The 19,412-nt window shown below is 45.2% G+C and overlaps 1 protein-coding gene and 1 non-coding gene across 5 annotated transcripts in view; both read right to left on the minus strand.

Annotated features, from left to right (window-relative positions):
- The window catches only part of PABIR2 (PABIR family member 2), a 23,527-nt gene continuing 4,115 nt past the window's right edge, over positions 1-19,412 (minus strand). Inside the window, exons 3-12 of one of the 4 annotated variants that reach the window (XM_053273860.1) lie at positions 16,280-16,344; positions 12,257-12,335; positions 8,944-9,000; positions 8,207-8,250; positions 8,073-8,127; positions 7,764-7,865; positions 5,948-6,036; positions 3,917-3,981; positions 2,814-2,910; positions 1-2,072 (exon numbers count right to left, since the gene is read on the minus strand). In XM_053273860.1, the coding sequence (XP_053129835.1) occupies positions 1,922-2,072; positions 2,814-2,910; positions 3,917-3,981; positions 5,948-6,036; positions 7,764-7,865; positions 8,073-8,127; positions 8,207-8,250; positions 8,944-9,000; positions 12,257-12,259 (663 nt within the window). In that variant the 5' untranslated portion in view covers positions 12,260-12,335; positions 16,280-16,344 and the 3' untranslated portion in view covers positions 1-1,921. The other 3 variants (XM_053273858.1, XM_053273859.1, XM_053273861.1) reach the window with 3 other exon arrangements.
- LOC128335764 (small nucleolar RNA U109) lies at positions 3,436-3,571 on the minus strand. Its single transcript, XR_008311719.1, has one exon. It is a non-coding gene; the product is annotated as a small nucleolar RNA U109 (small nucleolar RNA).

A 19,412-nucleotide genomic window follows, 5' to 3' on the forward strand; every position in this document is an offset into this window, starting at 1 on the left:
TGGTATTTTACAATATGCACATTTATTGGAAGTGGGGAGACTAACTCCACAGGTGAGGATAGTAATACAGGTAACAGTGGCACAACTGGGCCAAGTATGGTACTTATTACAATTTCAAATAAACACTTTTAAAAGCAAAATGGTATATATGGAAAACGCAGTGTCCTCTTTTAGAATGGAACACATTAGAGTTCTTCCCCCTCCCGTCTTCTTAGCCTGACAAGTATTGCCAGAGATCTTGTGCTTTATAGGTTAGCACAATCTCACTTCAAATTCAGTGCTATTATAAATCAGAAGTTGTACTTTGACAACAAGAGCATGTGAATTACTTACAAACATTCAGAACTGGAAGCGTACACTTCTGGCAGACAACGTTGCCTATTAAATACAGATCAACCAGCACTCACAGAACATAAAAAAGGTTTTCAATCATAAAAAAATACTATAATTCACCACCAGACTATTTTTTTTTACAGAGTTATAAATAATAAATAGCATAACACAGTAGATTACAAATGGATCGCTCTCTCGCTCTCTCTCGCTCTTTTTAAAAGCCGGTTAGATCTTTGGAGAAGTAAGAAATCATTTGCTGAACCCCAAACTGAGTCAGGAGACTACAGCAGGTTTCCTTCTCAAAGTTCACACACAAGCTCCTTCAGTCAAACTCTATCCACAGCTAGCATCCAGACTGTAAAGCCTTCCCATGAAAATTCATGTTAGCTTATTGGCCTGCCCTGTTTCAAGGCAGGACCAGTGGGTTGTTCTGAGGATATGCCACAATGTGGAACAGTCACAGAACAGCGGGACTGCTCGCAGAATCCCCCTCCCACCACAGATCAAGCACTTCAAGGAGCAACTAAGAAACAGCAATAGTGGCAATGGCACCTCATACAAGCACACTCTCTACAAAAAAAAGGGAAAGAAAACAAGATAAATCCTTTTCCCCACCCAAACGCTCGGGTTTACATTCTTCCATTTTGTAACCATGTCCCCTAAGGCACAAACACATCTCAGCGCCACAGGAGACACCAATGGCCCAATAAATTATCTGTGGTAGCCTAAGCAATTGTGGCTATTACCCAGCCTGCATCTCCTCAGCCAGACTTCTGTGACTACTGGCTGTAATCGACACAAACCTGAAATGGTCTTCATTGGAGAATGCTGCAGGTGAGTTAAGTCTGCATCACAGAAAGCTGTCCCACCCCCACTCTGGTTGCCAACATCAAGGAGCTACAGTAGCATTCAACAGGAAAAAACAAACAAAACAAAAAGTCCACAAGTGTTTTTGGCTTCTAGCATCGTCACAGCAATTGACCAGAAGCACAGCTCAAAACCTCTTTCCTGCAACAGAGAAATAGGGGGTTATAATTCCCCATATAATTATTTTTAGGGGTGTGGGTCCCCTAAAATATAGTCCAGAATATGCCTAATTGTCCAGCAGAAGTACTTTATTTTCCTAAACAAGTGTCTAGAGTAATCTAGTTTATTACTTTTAAAAAGCATCGCAAACAACCAAGATTTTATAACTTTGCAGCCACCATTCTTACCTCCAGAATAAGTGATCATGATAGCAACAGCAGACAGGTTTTTCCTCTAGAGTTTTAACACTAATACAACTTAGGTGCTTGGTTTGGGAATTTTTAAAAAAAGTGTATGCAGCTTCTTGAAAGCAAAGTTAGTATTATCTGAGCAGATATTGGTAAAATTATTACAAAAAAATCAGCGAAGCCAGACATCAACGTGGCCTGATGTGTCCATGAAGGAGAATCAAAACCAAGTAGCCGAGGAATAAGGTGACGTTAACATTTCCACTCAGTATTTAAATCCTTGTGTCCTCCAGGATTTCATCTCATGGGCTCCTCTGTACCTATGTACAGCTAAGAGAATAGCATGGGCAGACATCGACAGACAACTGGGTAAGTCACTTGGGTGAAAGGTCATCCATCAAGATGAATGAAGAACACGAGTTGGAGCACGTGACGGGAGATTCTGCAGTAGTGCTGCCTTTGGCCAGCGAATCCGAAGAAGAGCTGACACTGCTTGTGCTCCCATCCAGTATATCTGAAGACAAGCTGGGGATAAAGAAGGGAAACCATGTGCCTTCAGAGTTTATATAAAGTTAATGCAACAACAGAAGCCGGAGAAGTCAGTAGACTGGTTTAAATCAGACGGCTGGTCTAAGGCCAAAATAAAGGTGATTGATTGAATTTCAGAGTTGCCTCTATTATTTTTGATGTTTATATACAATTTAAAGAGATTCACATCAAGAACAATAAATCCATCACCAAGGTGCCTGATGAAATGCTAGACAACTATGGCAATGATTTTGTTCTGATCTTAGACTGCCGAAGAGTAAGCCAAAGTTCCACAACGCATGTAAGAAGTGCACACTGTATTTTGAGCACGTATTTTGGCTCTCATGATGTCAGAACCAGAGGCAGGAGAGCCATGAAGCACAAAAAGTAGGACACAGGAGTGGTGTTCTCTCCAGTTTTTTTCCCCATCTGTGCACAGAATGAGTTTTGTCCTGGGCGGCAGCATCAAGGCAGTGTGTGTACACATATATTCAGAATGGCACCTTACTGATTCAGTCTGAGTGGGATCTAAAATTAATTGAGCGGACATTTAAAAACTTTTGTGCGTGTGCACACATGTGCATGGCTTAGAGGGAACACTGCACAGAAGGTGCACTTTGTGTTAGAACGTTTTGCGTAAGATCGATTCTGGCTAATTACAAAGCAAACAAGCAAGGTGAGAAATGAGCATTGTGTAGCCTGATGATTTTCAGTAGCCTTATCAAGGGTTACTTTTACCATGAACTGAGGTCTGTCAGATGTGTCACATCAGGAGAAAGCATGTTGGTGGTTCCCTGGAAGAGTCTCTTTGGCTGGCTTTCAGTTTCCATTTCACCTACAAAAATCAAGCCAATCTGGTGAGATCTGAGAAGGAAATCATCTAAATTCAGTAGCACTGAAGCTCACTTCACGGAAACATGTTTTGTTGCAGGAGACAAACAAAATATTATCGTAGTCTTGAAGTTATCAGTACAAGTCTATGATACAAAGTCAATATGCATTATTTATTTTTACCTTTACATCCCACTCTGCCTCCAATGAGCTCAGAGCCGTGTACATATTCCTCCTCACAATCACCTTGTGAGGTAGGCTAGGTTACGGGAGCAGTGACTGGCCCACAGTCACTCAGTGAGTTTCATGGGTGAACAGGGATCTGAATTCTGATCTCTCCAGTCCTAGTCTAACACTAGCCACTATACCACACCAGCTCTCTGCTTTTGGATTTTATATATTTCTCTTATTTTTTCTAATTTTACCAACAAAATAATGTTTGAAAGAGACACCCACCTTCCACTCCTCGATCTTACAGCATTGCTGGAATCAGCTAGGGACTACGGCGCACCTTGCAATCTATGCTTTTTAATGTAGAAGAAATATACTACCACTCAGCCTCTACTCCAAGACTGGTGGCCCTGAAAACTTCTTTTGTTAATATAGCATTGAAGGAATATTCATTCTCCTTGGAAGAAAGAAGAATGACAGCTTCCATCATGCAGATGTGCAAGGGAGAAAAATCACTCTCTGCAGCAGACGTACCAGCCTATGCCCAAGAATTCCACATAAATCTCTTTTGTGATCTGTGAACTGGGGTTACCCCAAGTGGGGGGAATGCAAGTGAGTCTCCTGCCATTGGTACGATGCAGTCACCATGGTGGCAAGAGGTTCTTAGAGAAGAGCGATAGGGCAGGAAGTGGGAGTAGCAGAGACCTTTCCCAAAGGATCAAAAAAAAGTTGACTTCAACTGGACCTGGCCTATTGGATGTCACAATTCTCCTACTTCATAGCAAAGAAATGCACTACTTCACATCAGCTCTGTTTCTAAACATTCTAGCAGCACATACCTTTCCTTTTAATGGGACCAAGAACACTGGGCCTGATGCAGTTGATTGGACTCTGACTCCTCCTGCTAAAATACAAAACTTGGATTATGACATTTCTAAGACATGAAAGGTTTCCAAGGTTAGGAGGAAGCACTAGTCTGAACCACTTTAATGTGTTTTTAAGATTAGAATCCTATACAGTTAAGCCCCAAAAGGAACTGTGGACACAGAACATACATTAGCATATCACAGTGTTCCATCTTGCTACAAAGGGAAATATGATAACATATGTATCAATTTGCCCAGTGCAGAGTCTGGTCCAAGACACATTTCATGCCTTGCACTACGAACAAGCTATAAAATGAAAACAAAGACACTACCCACTTTACATTTGGTCTAAGTGGCCTTAAAAAAACAACGCCAACGTCAAAGCATGCAAGTCTTCTTCCAAATTTTGGCAACCCAAATTGATTGATTAAGTGCCATCAAGTCGGTGCTGACTCTTAGCAATCACATAGATAGATTCTCTCCAGGATGATCTGTCTTTAACTTGAATTTTAAGGTCTCTCAGTGGAGCATTCATTGCTGCTGTAGTTGAGGCCATCCATCTTGCTGCTGGTCGCCTTCTTCTTCTTCTCTTTCCTTTGACTTTTCCCAGCATTATGGACTTTTCCAGGGAAGTGGGTCTTTGCATAATGTGTCCAAAGAATGATAGTTTGAGCCTGGTCATTTGTGCCTCAAGTGAAAATTCTGGATTGATTTTTGTATTCCTATTATTGCTGCCTTAATCTTTATAATTATTCCCACTTGCCTTTTCAAACCACCTAAAACACTGAAAGGAAATTTCTGTTCTCTACTAAAATTAGGTGTTGCAGTCCTTGCAAATCAGACATCTAACAGACCCTTAACAGCATCTGCCCTATTAATTAAGAGTTCACTGCGAACAAAGCAAGCCAGATTTTCCAGCTTTCTGCCTCCCTGAGCTCCCACCTCCTCATGTACCTTTTAGGGACATCAAACTTAATTTTCACCTGTGCATTATTATTATTTTAAAACCATAGCCAGGTTGTCAGTTCTCACCATGCATTCCTGTTCTCCTAGCTTTATCTGCCAACTGTGCTTAGTAGCTGCCAAAGACCACTGCGGCACCTGCCAAATTAGCAGCACTGGTATAATTGCTTATCAGCTTTGTGAGCTATTCTGATACAAAAAGAGTTTATAAAAGTTGCATATAAGTTACCTGCTTTCCCCACTTGGTTCAAGAATAGGGAGAAGTGCCAGCAGACAAACTGACAGCTTTAGGACAGACCCCATGCCAGGCCCTCACTTCCTAAGCAATCACCTTTCAGAAGGACTCATCAACCTTGAAATCAACAGACTTCCAGACACTTCAGGCTATCCTTTCTAGTGAGTGGGACATTAAGTAGAAAATGCAGAATTTTGGCACTTTCAAATCCCCCAAAGCAGACACACCTATCTGAAGCCCCATGGAATATACCGAACTCACAATTCTTGAGAAATCTCACAAAGAGTTCTGCAGCCCTCTCTGAAGTATTGGCTTATTAAGCCACTAAAAGGGAGTTTGATGCCACATTCATTCCTGGGCATTATATTCCCACCTTTTACTTTTAGATTACAACAGGGGTTCTCAATCTGTGGTACTCCAGACGTTGCTGAACTACAACTCCCATCACCCCCAGCGACAATGTATTATGGCTGGGGTGAGGCGAGCTGTAGTTTGGCCACATTTGGAGTACTGCAGGGTGGGAACCCCTGCATTACAAGTCTTAGAAGGTGTGCCTGAAAGCCCTTAGAAAACCCTCTTCAAGCCAACAGAACGATGTTTGTGTGTGTGGGATTGTGGACACAATCTGCCAGCACAAGCTTTACTGAAGTGAACATGCAATTAAAATTAATTCTAGTGGGACTTGTGCTGGACAATTTGCTGGCATCAGCTCCATCCACCTGCACAGGCCAGATATTGGTGAACATCACAGCAGCCCAACTGCTCATTATTTAGGGACACTTTGTTTTTCAGGCACATTAACTTACTTTGAAAATCTCCTTGTGGGGCTGGGAATGGGACTCGGAGGCAATCCATTGCTACTCACAAACATTTGCAAGGATGGTGAAAAACATTGCTAGGGAAAACACAAGCACAAGATTGAAAAGGCATTTTGAAACTTGATGTTCCAACTCACAGAAACTAGAAATTTCATAAATTCTTTCAAGATCCAGTTCTATGAAAAGAAATCAATAGGTATTTCTTGGCATTTCCCCACTTTTATAGGGGAGGAGCTATTTTTCAGTGTTAGTGCACATGCTTCACATGCAGAAGGGTCCAGATGCTATCACTAGCATCTCAGGGAGAGCTGGGCAAGACCCCTACCTGAAACCCTGGAAAGCTGCTGCCAGTCAGGGTAGAGACAACACTAAGCGCAACGGAACAATGGTCTGTCTCAGTATAAGGCAGGATGTATATGTTCATATACATGGTTAACCACCTCTAACATCTCACTCAGAACAATGCTTTTAGGGCATTGAAACCTTGTCCCTGGATACCTTATTCAGCTACTTGCCTGACTGCAGGCATTAACTCCAGGTATAGTTTGCAAACCTAGGGGGTAGCAAGTTACCTTTCCTTTCAAGGATTTTTTAAAATCCACTAAAGACACTTGAAACTCAGTGGCATGAAAGACTTCTGCTGAGACCACTAGAGCGGTTACCAGTCAGAGTTCAAAAGACTGGATTAGATGGACCAATGGCCTGATGCAGGATAAGGCAGCTTAAGATGTTCAGACATTATTCATGGGTCCACATAATAGACAGAGAGCCGGGTCTCACGATCAGTGAGACCTGGTTTAGAAGGGTGAGCAGGGAGAGCGGGCTAAGCCCACTCTCCCTGCACACGAGCAGGGAGGGATCCCTGGGCAGCCACCCACACAATTGCCGGCTCTGTGACGGGGAGCCAGTGGGGGCTGGGGAGCTTGGGGGTCACGCGGCCCCTGGAAGCTCCAGTATGCCCAGCACGAGCGGGCAGGGCATACTGGGGAGACCCCCGGAGCCAGGAGCCACGCTGCAGCTACTCACGATCTTTAAAACCTGGTTTTAGGGGAGGGGTACTTAGGCGGGTTACCTGCCTAGGAGCCACCGGGCGCGCAGCTGAGCCCGGTGGTTACACAATGGGGCAAAATCGGGCTAGCGGATTTTGCCCCATCGTGTGAATAGCCTCAGAATATGGAGAACTGCAGGACTGCATGGAAAAGAGGGGCCACTGGCTTTAGCCACCACACACATCTAGCTAGCTTTCCCTCTCAATCTCTCCCTCCATGTCCTTTTCTAAAACGGAGCAGCACTGTGTTGTTTTAGCTCTTTCTAAGACTGTCATCCCCCTTACACCAAATTATGTGGACTACAGAACCAGCCTTCGTGGTCTCCGTCTCACTCTGCGCCTGGTTGTTGTTTTTTAAAACATTTACTACAAAACCCATATTGGGAAAAGAACATTTTGGCAACAATCCTATTGCCACTTATTGGGAATAAGCTCCACTGAACAAAATAGTTCCAAACAAACATGCGCAGGACAGGGCTGCACATAACATCAATACCTGGCACAGTCTCTTAGCTACAGTTTCTGCACACCACACCATCTCCCTGTTTTAAAATGGACACACTCCCTGTGTTAAAGTATCAGAGACTGCTCTGATCCTCATGTTATTTCCCACTCTGGTATGCAAGAAAAAAGGGACAGAACTTGCAAATTAAGAAAGATATTCAAATTCAAATTAAATAATGATAACCATTAGTTTGGAAGAGGAACATTCAATATTCTTATAGCCTCCCAAAGCGATGGAGCCCTTTGGCATACCTTTCCTATGCCCCTTGTAGGAGAAGGTGCTGGAGAAACAGGAATGAAGTCTATCCTCTTTGGAGACGATGACTTTTCAGACTTGTCCAAGTCGTTATCGCTCTGAGGATACAAAGCGCTAGGTTTAAAGCCCCACAGCAAAGAGCTGCTCTAGCAGCTGAGCCACAACATTCTGATGAAAAATAGCATGGCCAATCAGTGGAGCCCATAAGACACTCCACCTGAGCCATTTCCACTCTTTTTCCTTAAAAGCTCATTGGTTAGGCGAAGGAGTGGAATTAAAATATTAAACATCTGTAAAGAGATTACCAGGCTCAAGCTTTCTTCCCATGACTGGCTTATCTGCATTGCTGTTTGCACTTCCCTAAAACACAAAAAGGCTCATCAGTGGCTACAAGAGAACAAGACCGGCTGACTGTTTATGGCACTGCAATTACACCCACCTTTCGTGTGCTGCCTCTCTGTTCATCAAATCCACTCCTTCCTCCTGGAGAAGTATAAGAATTCAGGTCTTAGATTTCCACAACTTTCTGCCCAGCAGAATTTCATGCGAGCTGTATCAGCAATGCCTTTTGAGTTAGAGCTGAGCTGTGTGATCAGCAGAGGAGCAGCTGGACTATACTATCATAGGCATAGTAGGGGGGCTGTATGTTTCAACACTCTCATATAAAGAACTGTCTATTTGTACACAGAAAATAGATGTATCAAGAAGGAGAGTTCTAGCCTAGCCCATTCCTAGTTTTCTGTGGCCAAAAGATGTACATGGGGTGGGCGGGCGGTGGGGGGGGGGAAGCATTCAAACTCACAGCCCCCTCATTTGCACTTTTGACACTACTCAATACTGCTGACCCCATTACGCTGTTTCTAGAATACAAATAAGAACAAATATTCTAATTAGCAATGCACTCTGTGGTGCCCTCCTTCCGCAGTCCTGCAAACGGAAAGCTCAAATTTGGCACCAGTTAACCTGCGTAACAGTAAGATTTGTGCTTCCAGGAACTAGAACTATTGGGTAGGTAGGATTTGAAATTTGTTTCAGAGTGGCAATGAGACTTCAATTATACCAAGCATATGTTAAAAGAGTAATCAATTAAACATAGCATGTGTCACTTTCTCAGAAAAGATCATCGCTTGTAAGTAAAATACATGATGGCACCTTAAGAAATGGAATGCGACTCACCCTTCTGATTTGATGGAGTCGACTGCTGGGGATACGAATTGGAGAGGATGATATCAGCTGGAAAAAAGTATAAATTTCTAAAGTTATAGTCACCTTACCAAAGTTTTGTTTAAAGCTGACCGTTAGCTGAGAACCTATTGCTCAAGCCTGTAATGTACAAAACATGAACCACATTAATACAAAAAATCCTTTCACTGCTGGCAGTACTTGCAATCTCAGTATCCTGAGGCAGGGGTTCCCGACCTTTAAACACACTCACATACATGGACCCTTCTGTTACAAACCTTGAGTTCAGGTAACCCGCAGAGGTTTTTAATGTGTGTGCGCCTGCACACAAAAATTTAAATATTACAGTTATAAGACATGCTACTTCAGTCACTGGCATACATCCAGTCTGTTATTCATCATCATCAATTTTATTACAGCCATTGGCCAGCAGAAATAGGAGTAACAAATATACTCAATACAACGATCAATAAAACAATGCTAAAACACAATATAACAGAATACAATCACTCATAATAAATTACTTAAAAACAATAGACAGCTCTCGCAATTAAGCACTTAATAGGGACCTGAACCTAATGGCAATATAGAAAAGTTTAGCCACAATTGTTGTAATCCCGGGGCTTGAATCCGTGAGGCAGTAATAGGTATAAAAGAGATCACACCTTCCGGGAAACAGTCTGTTATTCATGAGTACGCAATGAAATTAATGGGACAAGTTTACTTATCCCATTCATTTCAAAGGGAGTACTCTGTGCTAATTTTTTGAAGCCTGCCGATCAGGCTGAGGGAGGGGTACAGCTGCACTTGAACACACAGCCAGCCAATCAGGAGTAAAAAGGGAGGGTCTTCATGCTCCACCCTCCTCTCCCGTGGTGGTTGGATTCAAACTGGAGATCCTCATATGGGGAATAAATAGTATTGCTGCAGTGTGAGAGGCAGGAGGGCTCTGGCTCCAGTGACGATTACTGCTACAACAGATATTTATATACTGCTCTTCAACGAAAGTTCTCAAAAGCAGTTTACATCGAAAAATACATAAATAAGATGGTCCCTGTTCCCAAAGGGCTCACAATCTAAAAAGAAGCATAAAGGCAGATATCAGCAACAACCACTGGAGGATAGGAACACTGTGCTGGGGTTGGATAGGAACAATTGCTCTCCTCCTGCTAAATATAAGAGAATCACCACTTTAAAAGGTGTCTCTTTGCTCAGTTAGCAGTAACCCCGGGAGCCCTTCAAGTATCACTAAGGGTACTATTAGCCCTTGTTGGGAACCTCTGCATCAAGGAGTAACCTCAGCTTGTTGATAAGAAAAACCTACTACTTACACATCTTTCACTTCTCCAGGAACTGTGGACTACTGTACCTACAGAGTCTCATTTATTCATTCATTCAAAGAGGGATAAATATACTACCACTCAACCTCTGTTCCAAGACAGGCAGCCCTGACAATTGGTTTTTAAAATAACATTCTCCTTGGAAAAAAGAGCAGCCTTTCATCATGTAGAAGAAACCAAATTCCATCATCTAAATGTGTCACAAAGTATGACAAATGAAGCTGCCTTATACCAAATTAAGCCATCGGTCTACCTAGTTCAGAAATGTCTACACACTGATCTGCAGCCGCTCCAGGGTTCAAGGTAGGGGGCTTTCCCAGCCATACTTGGGAGAGGTGCTGGGGGACTAAACCTAGCCAAGTTCTGTATGTTACTTTGCATATTTCATCTACTATGTGAGAACACTGTCACTGCAATGCAGTACAAACAACTCTGGATAAACAGAGCTGAACAGTTAATTATGTATTTGAAATCTCAGGTGTAGAGCTTTCTTTTTCTAAGCAATGCTGTTGCTCATTTGGGAGTCTTGACTCGCTAAGGCACAACCACCCCTCTATTTTGCAGGAAGCAAAAGACTTTGCTATGCAAGTGAGAGGATCTTACAATTAGGGAAATTACTTTCTCTGTGTTAACTGATGATAGTGAAATTAATTCATATCCTTTGAAAAACACACACTGATTTAACACTCTCATCATCAATGGAACTACTATGCCTGTTTGCAAAACTAGAAATTGCAAGCTTCTTTGGAATACAAAATAATTGCAAGGCTGTATATTAGATATCCTAGAGAACAAAGCTCCATTCATTTCTCTCTCAAAACAACTTTAATCTTCTAGTGCCCCAATGCACAGCCCTTGCTCCACTATGCTTGGCTCACTCTACGGAGGAATCAAATAAACAACAGGTGTGCATTTTGATATAGCAGGCTGTAAAAGCTGCTGTGTTTTCCTTTCACACTTCACAATGCATTATCCAAGGTGACTACAAAGAACAGTGAATTAGAAAATAGCAATACACACTTGGGCTGGGATCAAACTTCAGGTAGTTTTGAACAATTCATGATATGCTGATGCCCCTTTAGTTTTTTTTACTCTGCATATGGCCACTATTTTGATCTTGACAAGCTTCATTCAGAAACCATAAGCTTTCTATTTGTCTTCTCTCACCAACTCAGTGTTTCCAAACTACTCCTAGCCTCAGCAGGTTTTTTTTCCAGAATGAAAACTGAAGGCACTTCACTTTTTGTGACTGAAAGGGTTGGTTTTTAATGAAAGGCTTATAAAATTGAAACACTATCATCTGCAGTCAGAAGAACTTGTTCTGGCACTGCACGAGTCACTGTTCTCTCCAAAGGTAGGTAATTCTGCTGCATCAATAGACTGATCCAGTTACTCCCAATGCAGAAAAATGATAGAATTATTCGTTCCCTGCAGAGGCTAACTGACAAGGCCAGAACAGTAAATCATGCAGAGATGCAGCGAACAGCTTCTTTATGCAGTTTTGGTTCAGAGGTGCTTTTATTTGTTTTTCACGGTATACCAGTGATTCTCTTACAACACACTAATGTGTTTCAGTGCACACTCTGGAAATTACTCCATTAACTCCTTGGTAGTTGAGTCAAGAGCCAGTGATATTGCCCTCACACTGCCAATCTACAAAGTGACAAGCTACTGGCACATGTTTGGGAGCTCTGGTGGAAGCTACATCTGGTGTGATACAACAATGAGATACAAAGTAACCAAAGCCCCTGCTCAGCTTCCATTGCTAGCTTCAGCCACTTTGATAGAACTCAGATGGATCCTTAGTGGCTGGGTCTATCAGGCTTCATTGGAGAATCTACCTCAACTGCCCCCCAAACATTCAGAGGACCTCCCTCTTCTCAAATCCTGTACTCTTATTTGCAGGGGTACAAAAGCACTTTGCATCTCAACAATCTGTATCACTTTCCACTCTGGAGAGTACTTACCATGCTGTGCCGATTCACAACTGTTGTGCTGTTTCTACGGGCTTGCAAGACGTAAGGCTGAAACACCTGTGAATTATCACTGAAAGAAAAAACAAACATTATATTTCTGTATGTTCCACCAATTATATTCTTATGATTTTTCTCATTATAATCATTTGGTATTGCACTGGCATTTTCTCCAAAACAGCACAAGAGCATAAAGTAGTATCAATGGACAATCAGAAAACAAGAATCTCTGAATACATCTGTGGCCTCCAAATAATTCTCCCTCTGATCATCACTGCTTATAAGCTGCCTTTTGTGAAGGCCTTTCTGCCTCACTGCAGTGTTTGTTTTTTTGTGGGGGGTGGGAAAAGACTGTATGTACTCCAAGAGGGGCAGAGACACTCATACAGAAACATCTCTTTTTTGGCTTATGTTGCTCTGTAAGGTGCAATGCATATTCGTGCCAGAATTCAATCCCAACCACTGTGTGAGAGTATCAAGCAATATTTTCTTCTGCATTTAGATCCTCACAAGATGCTCATCTGGAAGACCCCCTCAACACGAACTATTATTGTAATAGCAGCATAATAGCTAAGAGTCTGAACTGTGAACCAAGAAGCCCCAGGTTCAAACACTTCTGCCATGAAGCAGTCACTAACAACTCGATTCAGCAGCAAGTCCAATTAATAGGACTTTCTCCAAAATAAGCGTACTAGGATTACAGCCCAGTCTTAGTTACGTGGAAATAACTCCTACAGTGTTTAGTGTTAACTGGGTCAAAAGAAATCTTTTCAAAGTGGTGGCTCTCTCTAGCAGGGGGAGAGGAAGGCCCCTATTCAACATTAGCACAGTATCCATCCAGTGACTGTTACTGGTATCTGACTTGTGTTCTTTTTAGATTGTGAGTCCTTTAGAGACAGGCTGCTAACTGGGCAAAGAGGCACCTTTTGTCTTGGGTTTAGCAGGAGAGCAATTCTCCCTATGCAGCTTAACATAGCACCCTCCCAGTGGCTGTTCCTAATGTCTGTTGTGTTTAGTTAACATTCTGAGACCCTTTAGGGATAGGGAACAGCCTCAATCTTTTTGCTACATAAACTGCTTTGAGAACTTTTTTTTTGTTGATAAGCAAAAAAGGTCTTTTGTTGATATTCAATATAACACCATAGTCAACACACACACTATATATACATATCTATATCTTTATCTATAATAGACACACACACCTCTCTAAATACCTAAATATATATTATACATCTGGGTATCTATTTGTCTATATAGAGACAGTATATAAATACAGTATAATATACTCTGTGTGTGTGCCTGAGCCTATCAATCTACACAGAAAATAGACATATACTGGAAGTCTACTAACACACAATTCTTAACAGCTACCTAGTGAGCTATATGTTGTTTTTTAAGAAGTCCGTCTGTTGCTGATGGCCTAACACGGAAACCTTTAAGTGAAATTGGGCTCCCTCTAACTTCCTGTGGTCTGTCACCTTTTTGTCCTGTATGTATGCATGCATGTTACATGGAGCATATCCTTCCAGGATCCAGAACCTCCCCAACAAGCTTGTTAAGTTCCTTCTAAACTTTATCCTACTATCAATCTATAGACACAGATATGCCCACATGGTATAATAGGTGTGTGTGTGTGTGTATATATGGGGGGTGTATATATATATATGTGTGTGTGTGTGTGTGTGTGTGTGTATAGATCGATATCACACAGATGCATGCACTCCATCTCCACCTGTCTCCGGATACCCCTCGGTCTTTAGTTCACCTGGAACCTTCCTTTCCGACGAGGAGGAGCCGAGAATACATTTCTGGCTCAGAAGAAGTGGGCCTGCGCTCCTTGTTCGCGTGTTCCTTCGTCTTACCTCGCCCCCCCTCCCCAATTTATGCCCCCCCCGCCGCCTTCCTCTCTCTCTGGGGATGCTCCCGCGGGGGGCTCTTCCTTCCGCTTCCCAGTTGCCGCCGCCTCACCTGAGCCCGTGGATGAGGGGGGCGCTGTTGGAGCGCCTCAGGCCGCCCCCGTCGCTGCCCCCCGAGGCCGCCGCGCCCCCCGCAGCCCCCGAGGCCACGGCGGACACCGGCAGCTCCAGGTCCAGCTCCATTTTCTCAGCCTGAGCCATGGCGGGGAGGGAGGAGGGCGCTCACTGAGGAGGAGGAGGAGGAGGAGGGCGGCGGGGGAGCCTCCGCATGCCTGCCCGCCCGCTACAGGCCCCGCTGGGGGGGGCAGCGTCCGCGGGGGGCCCGGCCGCCGAGGAGGCGGGGGAGCAGGCCTCGCATGCCGGCCCAACGGGGCGGGGGCGTCACTCGCTCGCTCGGGCGGGCAGGAAGGCAGGCGCGCGAGCGCTCCCCTACTCGAGACCGCGCGCGCCCCCGCGCGCAGGCCCGACCTAAGGTAATTACAGGCCGAGGGAGAAGCAAAATCGAAGAGGCGCGCGCACTCCCGAGGCTGGCCCTCCCCAACCGCCTCTCTTGCGCGCAGGCGCAAGAGGCGAGCGCGCGCGCGCACACACACGGCAGCCGCCTCGGCACCGGTGGAGTCAGCCTAAGCCGGTCGACCAAGTGCGCAGGCGCGGCGAGGGTTGCCCGCTGGAAAGAGGAGGAGGCAGGGAAATGCATAGACTTTTAATGGCTAGACTCTAGCGCACAAAGATCGTGGTGCCTTCCGGTTTTTTGTAATTTTTTAAAAAATTTGTTCATCAAGCGGAGGAACTCCTCTCTTATTTATTTTATTTTATTTATTTATTTATTTATTTAGGAGGGGAGGAATGACTTTTGGGGTAGGAGGCAAATATGTTTGGGGGGATTGAAAATATGGGTTTTTATATTTGGCGGGGTTGGAGGGAGTTCAGTAAAAAGAGAGGGTGGGGAGAGGTAATTCCTTACTGTGAATTCCTGTTCCCTGAGACTCCCGTCCCGGAGAGCATCCTTAACAGATGGGTTAGGTCTACGTTGCCATCTCCCCCGGATATCTAGGTATTGATTGGATTACTTTAAGCATGGTCCCCAGCACCTGAACATAAGCACAGCCCTGCTGGATCAGGCCCAAGGCCCATCTAGTCCAGCATCCTGTTTCTCATAGGCAAGAGGTAAGGGCATGCCCTCTCTCCTGCTGTGACTCCCCTGCAACTGGGATTCAGAGGCATCCTGCCTCTCTGAGGCTGGAGGTGGCCTATAGCCAACAGACTAGTAGCCATGGATAGTCCTGTCCTCCATGAATATTTTTTTAGCCCCTCAAGTGGCCATCACCACATCTTGTGGCAGATAATTCCATACGTTAAATATGCACTGTGTGGAAAAGTGCTCCCTTGGGTCGGTCCTAACTTTCTTGACCATCAGTTTCATGGGATGACCCCTGATTCTAGTGTTATGTGAGAGGGAGAGACATTTCTATCAACTACAGCCACCGCATGCATGATTTTATAGACCTCTGTCATGTCTCCCCGCAATCATCTTTTCCCCACGAACTAACAAGCCCCAGATGTTGCAGCCTTGCCTCATAAAGGGAGGTGCTCCAGGCCTCTGATCATCTTGGTTGCCCTCTTCTGCACTTTTCCCAGTTCTACAATGTCCTCCTCCATTGCCTGAGAAATGCTGGGTGGGCATAATAACATTGGAAGTTGCCATATACTGAGTCAGACCATTGGTCCGTCTAGCTCAGTATTGTCTTCACAGACTGGCAGCGGCTTCTCCAAGGTTGCAGGCAGGAATCTCTCTCAGCCGTATCTTGGAGATGCCAGGGAGGAAATCTGGGACCTAGATGCTCTTCCCAGAGCGGCTCCATCCCCTGAGGAGAATATCTTAAGACACTTCTAGTCCCGCATTCAAATGCAGACCAGGGTGGACCCTGCTTAGCTAAAGGGACAAGTAACACTTGCTACCACAAGACTAGCTCTCCTTTCCAAAGATGTATACTGCATCTTTGCAGCATACACAGGAAGAACAGGTTCACTTCCCTGCCAGAGGAGGGCACACAGAACACAGGATTGCCATCTTGGGCCACAAAGGGCCTCCCCTCCTTACCTTGCTTAGTCATCCTTCCCTAGAATGAGATGGCAGAAGATGGTCTGCAGTTCTTGTGAGGAGGACTGAAGTGCAAGAACATACAAAAAATTCAGCAGTTGGGTGGCAGGGTTGGGGGGGGAACAAGAGGCATCTGATGTTATGCACTTGAACATAGGAAGCTGCCATATACTGAGTCAGACCATTTGGTCTATCTAGCTGTTCCTAAATCCATAAGACTTTGTCTTTGTTCTGCTGTAAGATATCCCCCTTAAGGTCTGGAGCTCTCAGTGGTAGACCATCTGCCTGCATGCAGAAGGTCCCAGGTTCAATCCATGGCAGTATCTTTCAGGAGACCCCTGCCTGAAACCTTGGAGAGTCACTGTCAGTCAGTGTAGAGAAGGATAGTCAGTGAGCTAGACATGGTCTGACACAGTATACATGTCATGATAACCCCTGCTAACTGAGCAAGAGGAACCTTTCAAAGTGGTGAGTCTCTTTGTTTAGCCGGGGAGAGCAACTGGCCCTATCCATCCCAAGCACAGCATCCCTCCAGTGGCTGTTGCTGGTGTCTTGTCTTATGTGAGCCCTTTGGGGACAGGGAGCCATTTAATGGAGTTCTTTGTATGTATGTAAACTGCTTTGGGGCACTCTGTTGAAAAGCTGTATATAAATATCCGTCATATTTGTATAAGGCAGCTTCCTATGTTCCTGTTCTTAGGGAGACCTTTTGAATGGCAGTCCTTGCATCCATGACTCTAGCTAGTCTGTCACTGGAGAGCAGAAGACTTAATCCAGTCATCATTCTGTGTGGGACACACACACTTCCACTTTGGTGTCCCCCCCCCACCCCCCTGCAACCTACAACATTATGTACACAGGTCTTCGAAAGCAGTTGACCTCCTCTGTCAATACAAACACAACTGCATCAAAACTACACAGGGAGTGAGTGGCTTTAATCCTACCACGATAGCGTATGCTCCCTGACCTTCATATGTGTTCAGATTAGCAGAGGCGGCCTACCAGGGTGGCTAGATGTAAGCTTTTTTCCGTGCCACCAAGGGGGCAGAGCACAGAACCTCCAAAGCTGATCTAAGACTTGGGCATGCATGCATGGCGGGGGGGGGGGAGGTGGTAGGTATGCTGGCCCCAAACAGTCAGAGGAATATAGCGAGCCGCCTTACACAGAATCAGACCCTTGGTCCAGCAAGCTCAGTATGGTCTACACCAGGCCTGCACAACTCAGCCCCCACCCAGCTGTTTTTGGACTACAACTCCCATAATCCCCAGCCACAGTGGCCAATAACCAGGGATTATGGGAGTTGTAGGCCACCACCTGCAGGCGGGCCAAAGTTGAACAGCCCTGGTCTACACCGACTGGCAGCGGCTCTCCAAGGCTGCAGGCAGGAATGTATCCCAGCCCTACCTGGAGATGCTGCCAGGGAGTGAAACTGGAGCAATGCAACCAGACACTCTACCTCTGAGCCCCAGCCCAGAAGGCCAGGAATAGGCAACCTTGACTCTCCAACTGTTGTTGAACTACAACTCTCATCCATCCCTGGCTAGTGATGATGGGAATTGTAGTTCAACCACACATGCAAAGCTAAGGTTGCCTACCTCTGCACTAAGGGGAATATCTTACAGTGCTCATATGTAGTCACCCCTCCAAATGCAAAACCAGGGTGAACCCTGCTCAGCAAAGGGGCAATTTGTGCTCTGATTCCACAAGACTAGCTCTCCTCCCAAAGTCTATAAAGGCTGATGCAGACACCTTATACTGAACTAAAAAAACCCAGGCAACTAGCGTTGCTGGGAAAAGATTGGAGATGTATCTAGGAGAGGAGAGCTGGTCTTGTGGTAGCAAGCATGACCTGTCCCTTTAGCTAAGCAGGGTCTGCCCTGGTTGCATTTGAATGGGAGACTTGGATGTGTGAGCTCTGTAAAATATTCCCCTTGGGGATGGAGCTGCTCTGGGAAGAGCAGAAGGTTCCAAGTTCCCTCCCTGGCAGCAACTCCAAGATAGGGCTCCTGCCTGCAACCTTGGAGAAGCCACTGCCAGTCTGTGTAGACAATACTGAGCTAGATGGACCCAGGGTCTGACTCAGTATATGGCAGCTTCCTATGCTCCTAGCCTTAGAGCATGGCAGTGGCATTATTCACTCCACTTGCAATACCTTGTATCTGGGTTACACTTCTCTGTAAGAACATCACCACATAGACACACACACACGGAGAAGCAGTCTATCTTATTTGGCCCAACCCTTCCACCTCCTCCCTTTTAAACACAACATCCTCCACGTCCATGCCAGAAGCCTGCAATCACTCCCGGCTATTTCTGCGTCACCCTGATAGCCGCCCAACCTTCCTCTCTCGCTCTGCCACTCCTGCAGCCTCCCAGGCCAGATTCCCTAGCAACACCGTCTCTGCATCCACCCCGTGTCCTCTGGCTCGGAGCTGTGGAATGTCATCCGTCAATGTGAAATTTCCTTTGCTAGGGAAGCCTCTAATTAAAATTCTGGTCTTAATCACCCGGAAGCGGCCGACTGGGGGACTCTGCCCAGATTGTTGGTGTCTCAAGTAGGGAGGACGGATTGCGATACAAGCTGTGGGCCCTGGAAACATTGGCTGCATCGTACAAGTCCCCTTGGTTCCCGTGGGAGATGTTTAAACATGTGTCCCATCGCCAACTGAGATCACGGCGGCTTGAAATGTACAAGCAGATTCAGGAGGAGGAAATAAACCACAGTGTAAGACCTCCTCCTGAATCTGCTTCCTTGTACCTTCAACCCACTGGTTCTAGGAGCCAGCCCACTCCTCCTCCTCGACAGCCCTTCAGATATTGGAAGATGGCTACTGTATCTTCCCCCTTGGTCTTCTCTTCTCAGGGTTGCCCTCACCAGCTTCCTCAACCGTTCCTTATAGGACTTTGTTTCCAGACCCCTCACTAGACTCTCCTCTGAATACATTCCAGTTCATCAATGTCCGCCTTAAAATGCAGCACTGAGCTGGACATAACATGCAAGCGAGGCCTGCCAGTGCAGAACAGTGTCTATCTGGACCTTAAGCCTCTGGGGGTCACAGTGGCCAAGACCGCATTGGCCTTTATAGCCCCAGAATCACACCGCTTGCTAGTGACACCTAGATCCTTTCCCCG

Source organism: Hemicordylus capensis, chromosome 11 (genome assembly GCF_027244095.1).
Source record: "Hemicordylus capensis ecotype Gifberg chromosome 11, rHemCap1.1.pri, whole genome shotgun sequence".
NCBI classification, from domain to species: Eukaryota; Metazoa; Chordata; class Lepidosauria; order Squamata; family Cordylidae; genus Hemicordylus; species Hemicordylus capensis.